Source organism: Hemitrygon akajei, unplaced genomic scaffold, assembly GCF_048418815.1.
Source record: "Hemitrygon akajei unplaced genomic scaffold, sHemAka1.3 Scf000106, whole genome shotgun sequence".
Taxonomy (NCBI): Eukaryota; Metazoa; Chordata; class Chondrichthyes; order Myliobatiformes; family Dasyatidae; genus Hemitrygon; species Hemitrygon akajei.
The window spans coordinates 310,073-322,762 of record NW_027331992.1 but is presented as its reverse complement, the minus strand read 5'-3'; the positions used below and the strand labels follow the sequence as shown (position 1 = coordinate 322,762).

General features: G+C 44.9%; 1 protein-coding gene across 1 annotated transcript in view; it reads right to left on the bottom strand.

Annotated features, from left to right (window-relative positions):
- The window catches only part of LOC140723260 (NACHT, LRR and PYD domains-containing protein 3-like), a 38,453-nt gene that overhangs the window by 13,147 nt on the left and 12,616 nt on the right, over nucleotides 1–12,690 (bottom strand). The window contains exons 2-7 of the mRNA XM_073037867.1: nucleotides 10,075–10,223; nucleotides 6,304–6,400; nucleotides 4,302–4,589; nucleotides 3,423–3,589; nucleotides 1,396–1,567; nucleotides 1,232–1,297 (exon numbers count right to left, since the gene is read on the bottom strand). Of these exons, the coding sequence (XP_072893968.1) occupies nucleotides 1,232–1,297; nucleotides 1,396–1,567; nucleotides 3,423–3,589; nucleotides 4,302–4,464 (568 nt within the window). The 5' untranslated portion in view covers nucleotides 4,465–4,589; nucleotides 6,304–6,400; nucleotides 10,075–10,223. The remainder of the gene's footprint in view (nucleotides 1–1,231; nucleotides 1,298–1,395; nucleotides 1,568–3,422; nucleotides 3,590–4,301; nucleotides 4,590–6,303; nucleotides 6,401–10,074; nucleotides 10,224–12,690) is intronic.

Here is a 12,690-nt window from a genome sequence, read left to right as displayed (position 1 = left end):
ACGATATGGAGAGGAGGCTTCTGCCGGTGTGGCAAGCTCCCTCTCTCCATGCATCTGATGGACACAAAGGAACGGCAGAGACTGACACATCTTGGCACCAGAGTTGTCGCAGGATTTGCCAGTCTGCATTGAACACCATTTCAGACTGCCTAGGGGCTCCAGGCCACGTGTTTTCCCACTGGGTTTACTCCCAAACTCTTCCTCATGGAAGTGGAGTTTTGAGATGAGAGTTTTCCTGCTCCCGGTTGAGATGCCATTCACGGTCGACGAGCCCCATCTGCCCAAAGCGACTGGTTGTATGGCACCAGTAACCCGCCTTTGCCCCTTCTCCTGTCGGAGGAAATGATTCCACCGGGGTTAATGTCTAAGCCACACGTGAAGGCCAGGAGCTGGACTTGGTTGTCAGAGGCTATTTTAGTCACACGCCACTGGGAGCATTTAATAGGTTGTGGCAGCTTATTCCCACTACCAACCCCGGGTAGAGCAATTTTAACCAACCAAGGAATGCTGTATTATTGACAACAATAAATCGGTAAATTGGTTTATTATTGTCACATGTACCGAGGTAAAATGAAAAACATTGCTGCATGCGATCCAAATGGATCATTTCATCACATCGGTGCAATGAGGTCGTAGAAGGAAAAACACAACAGAATAGTTCAAGGAAACCTGTGTTCCAGTTGTCGAGTAACTGCACTGCAGGCAGACAATACGGTAGCAGGCCAAAGGATCATTAGGAGATCAGGGTTTTGTTTTTTGGAACTATGCTCCTGAACTGTGGAACTAAACACCTCAAACTACAGTACTGTGCAGAAATCTGAGGCGTATCAGCGAGTGATTAGACAATAGACAATAGGTGCAGGAGTGTGCACAATAGATTGTGCACATACACAATCAGTACCCCGTTCAACACCTCAAACTACAGTACTGTGCAGAAACCTGAGGTGTATCAGCGAGTGATTAGACAATAGACAATAGACAGTAGGAGCAGGAGTAGGCCATTCGGCCCTTCTAGCCAGCACCGCCATTCACTGATCATGGCTGATCATACACAATCAATACCATGTTCCTGCCCTCTCCCGATATCCCATGACCCCGCTATCTATAAGAGCTCTATCTAACTCTCTCTTGAATGCATCCAGTGATTAATGGTGAATGTTCATTCCCAGATTCTGCCAAGTCACAGTATAACACTTGAGATGTAGTTTGAACTCTGCATTTCATCACTCACCGATCAGTTCCGTGGGTAACTTAGATAACCCTTGGTCGATGTTCAAGTATTCCTGTGGATCAGGACCTGTTTAATTAAAAACAAAATTCGTGAAAACAGAACTAAAATAATTAAAACTGTTTAGTTCAATGTGCCTTTGTGTTCAGTGCGTGTTTTTAACGTACCGAGGTCCTGTATTTCCCTCAGAATTCTGTCCAGCTTCGGTAACTCAGTCCTCCACATCACAAAGGATTCCCACATCACCCTCCGGGCCCGGGATCCTTTGCCCATCACCAAACTGAGGAAGAGTCTGGAACTCTCTGTCCGGTTTCCCTGCTCTGTCAGCTCAGTGACTTTCTGTAGAAGGGAAACAATGCATTTATTGTGGAGAAGACAGACAGACATGGAGAATGTGTAGGAAAATATCTGTTCATGTCCCCAGTAGCTTCAGATCAGATGCAGTCACTGGGCTGCTCCCTCATCCTCCCTGGGTTCAGTCATTAACAGAGAAAAGGTAACTGAAGGAAATTCTAAATCAATATTGTGTAAGAATAAGGATTTACTGACACCCTGCATTCAACGTGATTAACTTACTTGTCCATCAATGTGAAGCATTATATCAAAAGATGTAACATGAAGAGTGGAAGAGAGGGGAGAGTGGGAGATCAAAGAAAAATGGATGGCAGGCATCACTGAATTGTGTCTGAAAGAAGATCCTAGTTGGGTGCTTGCATCTATGGATAAATATTTAATCGAAAGGATAGGCGGGTAGGTGAAAGGGTTGGGTTGACTCCGTTCTCAGAGAAAAATACAAGTCCTCATCAAGAGGTGATAGCGGATTGGATGACGTGGATGTTAAGAAACTGCGTAGGAAAAATTACCCTGATGGAACAGTAACCAGGATGTGGGCTGCAAATTCCACTGGGAGAGAGAAGAGGCATGTAAAGAGTTCAATGTTAAAATACTCATGGGGAATTTCAATATGCCGGTAGCTTTGGAATATCAGGTCGGTGCTGAATCCCAAGTGAGGGAATTTATAGAATGCCTATGAGATGGCTTTTGACAGGTTGAGCCCACTAGATGAAAGGCGTATTTCTACTCGGTGATGTGTAGATAGATAGATAGATAGATAGATAGATAGATAGATAGATAGATAGATAGATAGATAGATAGATAGATAGATAGATAGATACTTTATTCATCCCCATGGGGAAATTCAACTTTTTTTTTTCCAATGTCCCATACACTTGTTGTAGCAAAACTAATTACATACAATACTTAACTCAGTAAAAAATATGATATGCATCTAAATCACTATCTCAAAAAGCATTAATAATAGCTTTTAAAAAGTTCTAAGTCCTGGCGGTAGAATTGTAAAGCCTAATGGCATTGGGGATTATTGACCTCTTCATCCTGTCTGAGGAGCATTGCATCGATAGTAACCTGTCGCTGAAACTGCTTCTCTGTCTCTGGATGGTGCTATGTAGAGGATGTGTTGCTTTCTCTGTGTTGTTTTTTTAAAAACATAGTTCAGTCTAGTTTTTGTACCGTCTCATGTAACACCATGGTTCTGAAAAACGTCTCATTTTTACTATGTACTGTACCAGCAGTTATGGTCGAAATGACAATAAAAGTGACTTGACTTGACTTCAACGGGCTGCCGGCAACGGTGCTGGAGTCGGATACGATAGGGTCTTTTAAGAGACTTTTGAATAGGTACATGGAGCTTAGCAAAACAGAGGGCTGTGGGTAAGCCTAGTAATTTCTAAGGTAGGGACATGTTCGGCACAACTCTGTGGGCTGAGGGCCTGTATTGTGCTGTAGGTTTTCTATATTTCCTTCCCTCAAGTACCGCAGTGAAGCCAGTTGGCCCACTTACAATCTGACAGTCTGGATTAGTGAGCCCAGGGGAATTTGACCGAAGGTCCTGATAAGATGCTAAATATGTTTTAGACTGAATGCCTATTAAGCAGTCGAGATATGCAGCCACTGTTCTTATATCACACTGATAAACACAGCAGGTGTGAGAGGAAAAGGTGACGCTGAACCTGTAGTTCCTAGTACTCCCCACCTTAACAGCTGAGACCAGATCTGCTGGAGACAAGTCAGAGTTCAAAGTATCCATTGTCATGCAGGACTCCTAAAACGTGCAGGAGATTAATATCGATCACTATTCCCTCTGATACCAGCAGCTCGGTAACAATACACTCACCTCATTTTCTTCTCTACTGAAATGTCCCTCCTTTGTCAACATCCAACCGAGTCTTTCAACCTTTTCTTCAATCGCGTGTTTGAGTCTGTCCCTGTAGAACTTTGTCAGTTGGTACAGTCGATACTCCTCCCCCTCTGCCAGGAGGTCAGAGATTGTAAACTCTGGCTCTGCGAATATAAAAAAGAGTATGTAGACACGAACTCAAATCTCCCTTGGCTCCAGCGCTCTCACCCAAATCAACAAAAAATAAAGTCTTGAGCCTCAGTGTTCACCTGCCTTCAGCTGGAAACATGGATTTTGTCCAAATCTCCAACACTGGCCTTTAAACAGACCCAACAATGTTCTGGGCATTACGTTACCAGAAGGACCTCATTCGATACAAAACATCCTCGCAAATACATTTCGCTTAACTCACATACTGGAAATACTCTCTTCATCTGGAACGTACATTTCCTCCAATACACAGCCTGGAAATGCTCAAGGCAGGAAGTACATTTCCTGCAGTGGAGTAATAGTTGCCCACTGCACCACATGTACCACACCCATCCACACACCCCCTCCCCGCCCAACACTCCAACAAGGAATCACATTTACCCTCCTCAAAACTCAAAAATACAACTGCAGATGCTGTGGATCAATTAATACGTACACAACGCTGGAAGAACTCAGCAGGTCAGGCAGCATCCGTGAGAAAAGAGTAGCCAACGTTTCGGGCCGAGACCCTTCATCAGGACCCTTCCTGATGAAGGGTCTCGGCCGGAAACATTGGCTACTCTTTTCTCACGGATGCTGCCTGACCTGCTGAGTTATTCCAACGTTGTGTACGCATACATTTACCTTCCTCCCTGGGTGAACTCATCGCCCTCATATCTCACTCACCCGCTCCTTGTTGGGGATTTGACAATTCCGTGTTTAATGAGATTTCGAGCTGACTGGCAATCGCCTCACTTGTGCCGGATCCAGGGTCCTGATCGAGGCCTCTGACGTCATTGACACTGGGCTGAATTTTATCCACTTCCGCTGTGGCCGGATTGTATTCCATTGGGACATTGCTCTCAATCTGACCCTGCTTTGGTACCTCGCTTCCCGTATGTCGATAATCTTCCCTCGGAGTTCCGCCTGGTAAAAGCCTCTTGAGTACTTTCCGTACCCGATTTAATTTCACACCTGAAATAAATGATGAATTGCAGATTATACCAGAGTGATTTAGAGCTGAGCAGAACTGATTGAGACTGGGTGGGTGTAATGGACCAGAGACTCTATCTGACCAGATTTGGAGTGGGACTGTGTTGTGAATGTAAACCACACTTCCTGCCAGGTGACCATCCCGATAAGCCAGTGAGTGGACACATCCAGTCCCAGACAAAGAACAGGATAGACACAGTAATAGTGACCTGTTACATGATGTCCAGTCTCATTGTACACAGACTGACCATTGCCTCGAGACGCACATCGTCCGGTCCCCTGGGTCGCAGACTGACCATTACCTTGAGATCTATGCTGTCCCGGTTCCCATCTTATCCCCCGCATGATGATCGTCATGTAACAACTGTGCAGGTCATTGTCAGAGTCTCGCTTAGAGAGCTTTGTGTGTAGTTGCAGTTGCTAATCTATAGGATGGAGGCGATTAAGCTGGAAGAAGTGCCGTGGAGAATGACCGGTATGGTGCTGGACTAGGGTGTTGGGTTTTCCTGGAGCATGGATGCTGGAAGGGTGACCTTACACATGTACATATAATAATCAGGGGTGCAGGTAGGGTAGATGGTCACATTCTTTTTCCTGGGGTAGGGGAGTCTAAGACTTGAGGGCAGAAATTTAAAAGGGACCGAAGGGGCATTCTTTCACGTGGCGGGTGATTGCTATGAATTACATGCAGTCAGAGGAGGCTGTAAACACAAATAAAATTACAAAAATTGAGAAGATGTGGGGAGGAAAAAGGATAGCAGTCTATATGGGAAATTCTGGAAAAGCTGTGGGAAAATGGAGCAAGCACAAGAGACATTTAGATCAGCATGAATTAGTTGGACCGAAGGACCTGTGTCCAGGCTGTAATCTCTGTTTTATTCCACCTGAACTCACAGAGCTGAGCACAATCACAATGTCTACAGGAGACAGAGACAGTGGGTCATTGTTTATACAAGGTTTCCTACCCTGGGAATTTTAAATCCAGGTTGCAGATCATCTCAATAGGGAAATATTGAGAACTCACCTTCACCATTTGTCCGCAGCCCAGACATGGATTCGGGTATTAAAACACCGAAGCAGATGCATATTTATCCACAATGAGCTGTGCTCTGATCCTCAACCATTCCTGATGGTTACAACGTTCTCGGCTCGGCTACTGAAAACAGATTCCAGAAACTCCCCTCATATCCTTTCCGCAGTAGCTAAGAAAACACGGAAGGAGTTGACAGCTGCCCTTCCCAAACCTGAAATGCTCGGTTATCACACAATCTCTGAATTCCTGTGAATGCTCCTACCGTCTGGTTCTGAATTTTATAAATGAAAGTTGGAGATATTTTACACATCATGGCCTGTCTAGAGGTGAAGCAGAAACTCACCCTGGACTTTTACATAACCCACAAGCCCGCTGTTGCATTCCTGTGTTTCACTCACAGACACCTGATCCAGGAGTCCCTGTTCCTTTCACTCAGGTGAAGCTTTCCATGGTGGGTGGAGTGATTTGCCCATTACCGCTGTCAGGTCCCTGTGCTGGAACTGTTAGATTGGTCAATAATTCAATGCCACTTTACCAATGGGATCAATGAACCTGCTTGATGAAGGTTTTCTGTGCTCAGTTAACATCTGTGAAAGTTTTTCATCTGTACTAGTGTGCGCCAACAGGACAGAAGTTTAATTATAAAGATCCCAGTGAACATACCTGTAGCCAATCCGATTGTGACTGACGATTGTTGATTGTCGTCTTCTTGTTTACGCTTTGATCCCGGCGCGGGACAGCTCCACCTGCTGGTGATGCCCTGAATTACACAAATCAAGCAGACAGCGAGTTGGAGAGAGAACGACTACATTGTAATTATGACAGTATCTCCATCCCTGTATCAGAGCAGCAGATCGCTTAGGGACAGACCATTTCCTGTTAATATCAATTCCCATGCCATGTATGTCTGTCCAGTGCATCTGCTGATAGAGTCACAGAGCACAGATACAGACCTTTCAGCCCAATGAGACAATGCTGATAACAGTGTTCACCAAGATGGTCCCAATTTCCTGTGATCGGCCCTTCCCTTCCCCCCCCCCCCGGCCTCTTCACTCCATCTACACATCCCAACTGTCTCTGGAATTACTCAATCGTGCCTGCCTCATCCACTTCCTCTGGCACTTCCCTCCACATAATCACCAGCCTCTGCATGGAGCCGATGCTTCTCGTGTTGGTTTTGCAATTTCTTCACTACTCCTCTGCCCACTTAGATCCCCTGTAAACTACGATAATCTTCACTGTGAACACCATCTACTGAGTTTGTGTCATCTGCCAACCTACTGGTCAAACCTTGTACAGTCACATCCAAATGTTTGTAGGACAGTAACTGGTCTGGAACCTGGTGGTACGCGTCCTGAGGCACTTGTATTTTCTACCTGATGGCAGCAGCGAAAGAAATGCATTTCCTGGTTGGGCAGTCAGGATCTTTGATGATAGATGCTGCCTTTCTACAGCAACGTTTAATGTCGATGTGTTCAATGGTTGAGAGAGCTTTACCCGTGCCATACTGGGCCAAATCCACTACCTTTGGTAGGATTTTCTCTCAACGGCATTGGTGTTCCCCGACCAGTCCATAATGCAGCCAGTCCATAGACATTCCACCTCACATCTACAGAGGTTTGCCAATGTTTCTGCCTTCGCATGTAGTCATTATACTCATTTACAATAATTAAATTGTCAGAGCTTTCCTAGTCAACATACTGATACGCATTGCTGGATCACACGAAACTGCTGCTGCACATAATGAAATCATGGCTGATCAGATCTACAATTTCATTACGTATTCCCCCATGTCCATCCCTGTAACACTTCAATCCCACTGTTTATGTGCAATCTCAGGTTTAGACAGAATTACAGTCTTTGCTTCCACTAGCGATTGAGAGGAAGAGTTCAAATTGCTCACACTCACAGGAGCAATAGATGTATATGTCTGAAATAAGAAACTCTGAAAAGGGAACAGGAGTTTGCTGTACAGATCCCGCACCCTTGCTTTGAAACAGGTGGCCATTGTTCTAGAGCTGATCTCAATCTTCACCTAACCTGTGGAAAATGTAAATCATGCCAGCAGGAAACAGTTGGAACACAAAAGGCATCAGAGCCAGAAGTGACTTAAAAGAACAGATATCTCCTTGATCGCTGATCCGATGCAGAGACAACCGGCTGTTTGGAAATAACGTTCCGAAATAAATATCAGAAGTGGAATTATTCTCACTTTAACTCCCCAGAATATTTTGACAGTGCGGATACTGTGCATCGTTTCTTACAAATAGCCCCGCCCACCGCCCCACACGGATCTCTCGTAACCATGACAACACACACAGTACTGGAGGAACTCAGCAGGTCAGGCAGCATCTATGGATGGGTGTAAACAGTCAACGTTACAGACTGAGTCCCTTCATCAGGACTGGAAAGGGGAGGAGTGCAGATGATTGACTGATTTGGAAGATGCAGCTTGTTGTTCTGTGAGACTCGGTGCTCAGGTTCTGTGTGTCAGCAGCTGCCAGTCCGGGCACATTCCTCAGAACAGGGAGCGGCCGTTCCGCTGAAATCCAATCAAAACCGGTTCGACAAAACGCTGTCATTCAAGTGTGAAGAAAATTTGACAGGGAAGAGCGATAGAGCCAATGAGGTGATGTCAAGTCCATTAGCTGGGCTCTCGAAGGTCGGCTGTTCTTTTTTCCAGAGATGCTGCCTGGCCTGGAGAGTTCCTCCAGCATTTTGTGTGTGTTGCTTGGATTTCCAGCATCTGCTGTTTTCTCCTGTTTGAGAGAGATCGGTGACGAGTCACTGCCCCGTGGGGTATTTCACATGCCACTACCGGGGTGAAAGATGCCTTCGGCTCGCACTCAGTGGAAACCATCCTGGAGAGTATTTCTGTTTGAAAGCAACGGCATCGTTACTTTGAATCCATTTGGACAATGATTGTCTAGTTAACATGAAGATGTCAGGACTCCCTTCTCCCACTAAATTCTCTCAGGATCCCGACCAAAGCCGAGCCTCGCTGTAAATGCTGAATAATTGTGCAGAATTAAAGACAACACTTACCTCTGATGTTGTTCATGGGTCTAAGCAAATCCTCTGTGTTCAATTTTTAAAAAATCAACAATGACAAGCGAATTGACCCATTCAGTCAGTTCATCTTTTTTTTTATGACCCCTAACAATTCCATTCTGTCAAGCGCTCTTTTCAGCTGATGACGGTCCCGTCCGTGCTGGCCAGCTCACCGAATGAGTCATGGTCACTCCGCAACCCGCTGGGGTACAACATTAACGCACAAATCTCCATGTGTGTAGTTAATTAATGTTTCTTTTCAGTTCCACAATATAAGTAACATATAGAAGTTATATTGGCTTACACTAATTAAACTGTCAGAACTTTTCTAATCAACACACCAAATGCACAAGTGGACCACTCGGCCCTCTGAAGCTGCTGCTGATCTGATTTAAACTTCGTTACGCATTCCCCCATGTTCATCTCGATAACACTTCAACCCCACACTTTATGAAGAAACTGGGCTTTGAATGGAATCACAGGCTTTACTTTCACTGGACAGTGAGTAGAAAGAGTTCGTAACTGCTGTGATTAACACGGGCCAGAAAATAGGAGGGTGAGTGAGGGAGTGGCGTGGAGAGAAGAGGGAGCGGGAGCTGTTGCTACTTTTCACTGCATGATGTTCAGTCTCTCTGAACATTGTATCTACCTGAATATCAACTCCTCCATCATCTGACCCAACACACTGCTTCCCATCCCGAAATGACTGAGTTTAAATCGACTCCGGCAGCTGTAGCAGTCCTGGGTGCAAGGACCTTCGTTCATCTCAACTACAGGTATTACCCGTGCCTTTGGTACAGGGTCAAATGGGAACATCGCAAAACCTATTTCTGCTTAATCACAGATTCATAGGTTCTGACAATTTATTGGTAGAAAAATACTTGATGATGTCAGGGTATGTAAATATAAATTATGGGTTGGCATTTGTTAGTTTGGACTGAATGAAATGTGGTGCGGGGACATTTGGCTTCAAGAGGGTTTGTTCTTAGCAGAGGCTTGCACGACGATATGCTCGAGGGCAAGTATATCATTGCAGCTTGCAATGGCCAGGGGAATCGATGACATGGGTAGTTCATTGTAATTCCACATTTCTGCAATCACTACAGCTGAAAACAACAGTGGCGTCTTATAAAGGGAGCTAATTCCCAACGTGTTTTGAGATTATTATGACGTAACACAGACAAGCAAGGAAACATCAGAAGTGACGTTTGAAATGAGCCAACAACATGAGGAATGTGCGTGTCTCCACAGAGCTGATGCTGACAGCACCTTAGCAGATCTGGAATGATTGCAACCGGCACTTCTAGGTTTATTCAGCCTCACTCCAGCTATTTCGCATTTTCCTTGGTACAGAAACGTAACGTTAGAGTAAATGAGACTCACCAAACTTTCTGTTGCCTGAATCACTGGGAACTCTGAGTCAGATGGGTTCTCTCCGGTTGGTGCTCTCAGTCCTCGGGCTGGTTCGCTGTTGCTTTTCCCTCATCATCAGTTGTAGTTTTCTTCCAATAAATCTCACAGGCCAGATCTAACTTTAACCAGAGAGATAATGAAGTATGTTACTAATACAAACGAGAACAAAGCATTAGCCTGACATCTAAATCTTGAATGCATATATCATGATTCGAGTGAAGAAATCTGGAACTGTCCCTCACACTTTACAAAGACTGACGTGGGATACAAAAGAACACACATAAAATGCTGGAGGAACTCATCAGGCCAAGCAGCATCTGTACGTCGACTCTACTCTCCTCCATAGATGCCGCCTTGCTTGCTGAGTTCCTCCAGCATTTTGTGTGTGTCGCTTGAATTTCCAGAATCTGAAGATTTTCTCGTTTGTGATGGGATACAAATAAGTCATCGTTCAGTTATGGTATAAGATGCAAGTCATTATATATAGGAGCAGAATTACGTGATTCGTTCATTCTCGTCTGCTTCATAATCAGTCATGGAGGATGTTTTTTTTTTCCAGAACCGTATTCTTGCTTCCCTGCTTTAATACTCAACCTAATTAGCAATACAGAACATGAATATACCCAACGATAGCTTCCACCACCCTTTGTGGTAACAAACCCCACAGATCAACCAACCTTTGGCTGAAGTGATGTCTCTCATCTCAGTTTTAAAGTGAAGCTTCTTCATTCTGAGGCTGCACTCTCAGACCCTAGACTCTCCGTCTAATCAAGACACCCTCCCCATTCCCACTGCACCCAGACCTGTTATTCAGCTGGTGTAAGTAATCACTCTCACCCTAATTCCCCCCCCCCCCAACCACCATCCCTCTGAACTCCAATGAACACAGGCCCACAGCCATCAAATGTTCCACGTGCATAATGCTTGTAATTCCTCAGATTATTCTTGTGAACCTTGTTTGCAATAACTGTACTGAAAGCATTTCCGGGAAAAACAGGGCAATTGTTACCAGGATAATGTACTGAGAAAAGCTGTGGTTTCTGTACTCTTCTATCAACTCTCACAATACAAGCTCTGATGCACTGATTGATTCGCGGGAGATTTAAATGTTCAGGATGAATGTAATAGAGAGAAACTGCAATCACAAGAAACGCTCAGCAGGTAAGGAACAACTATGAGGAGAGGGGGAAATGTCAGCGATTCGGTTTCCTGACCTTTCGTCAGAATGGATTCAAACATCATCCAGTTTTTAGTGGAAAATCTTGGGGTGCTCTCCATAGAGTGGTTGGGACTGAGGGAGATCTGATAGAGGTTTATAAGATTATGAAAGACATAGATAAAGTACACAGGGGTATTATTTCGCTGTTTTGAGGTGTCTAATAGCAGGGGACACACAATTAAGGTGTGAGGGAACAGATGCAAAGGGAATGTGAGGGTAAGTTGTTTTACTCAGAGAGGTGTGGATGCCTGGAATGCGCTGTCTGTTATGGTGGTGGAAGCAAATACAATGGGGGCTTTTAAGTGATTTACTTTTCAGCTGGTTTGGCACACATTGTGGCCGAATGGCCTGTTCCTGTAATGTACTGTTCTATGTTCTGTTCCATCTTTAGCATCTCGTATTTCTCTTTGACTCCCACTGGCAGATAGACAAGTGAGAGTGAGGGGGGATTTCCAAATGTGAATTGAATTCTGAAACTCCGGTCTATTTCTACTGCTGCAAACACAAAACAGCGTATTTAATCACAGCCTCTCCCTGTGAGGGATGGAATGGGAATTCATTCTCTGCTTTGTTTCCAAAGGAACTTCGGAACCAAACATCTGAGCACAGAACAGAAATACTCGCTCAGTATCTCATAAACCCGGACAACTTGATCCCCTGATACATTTTATCTGGGTCAAGACATGTGTGGTAACGCAGGATGCAACCTCAGAGTGTCACAGCCCACACCGAGAGCCTCGCACATGCTTTCCACATCTCACACTGAGAGTTTCACGCTACCCATATCCATCGCCCGGAGACGTCTGCCTCATTGCAGAAGGAGGAACATCCAGCCGCATCTGTAAAAGCACCAACCCAAACCGAAGCTCAAACTCTGACATTTCCATATTCCTGGAAGCCAATCCCAAGATTGTATCTCAAGCACCAACTCTCCCAGGGCTCTTTGCTGCCGGTAATATGCGTCAGTGTCTCAGATAATCCCAGTTCAAAATCTTGCACTCCCACAACAACCCATGACAAAACTGGAGCCTGATGATCTTTTGTCTGGACAGGGATCAGCTGGGAAACTTGGGCATTGGGTCACAAAGGGGGCACTGATACCGTTCAACTTGTCTCCACAGCTACATTGAGCACATTTGTTCATTATTTTATTGTTGAGTGCGGTGTAGCCCAGGTCAGTTAGCAGCAGTTACCCCGTCGTGTAACAGGAACAAAATGTTTTAAATATAACATTGAAAATATAGCACTGGAAACTCAGTACAGGATTTTTTTTGTTCTTTTGATGCAGAAACGATTGACTGACTGCAAGATGGTTGACACCCTGAACAGAATTGGATAAATACAATCCCTACAGTCTTCTCCATTCC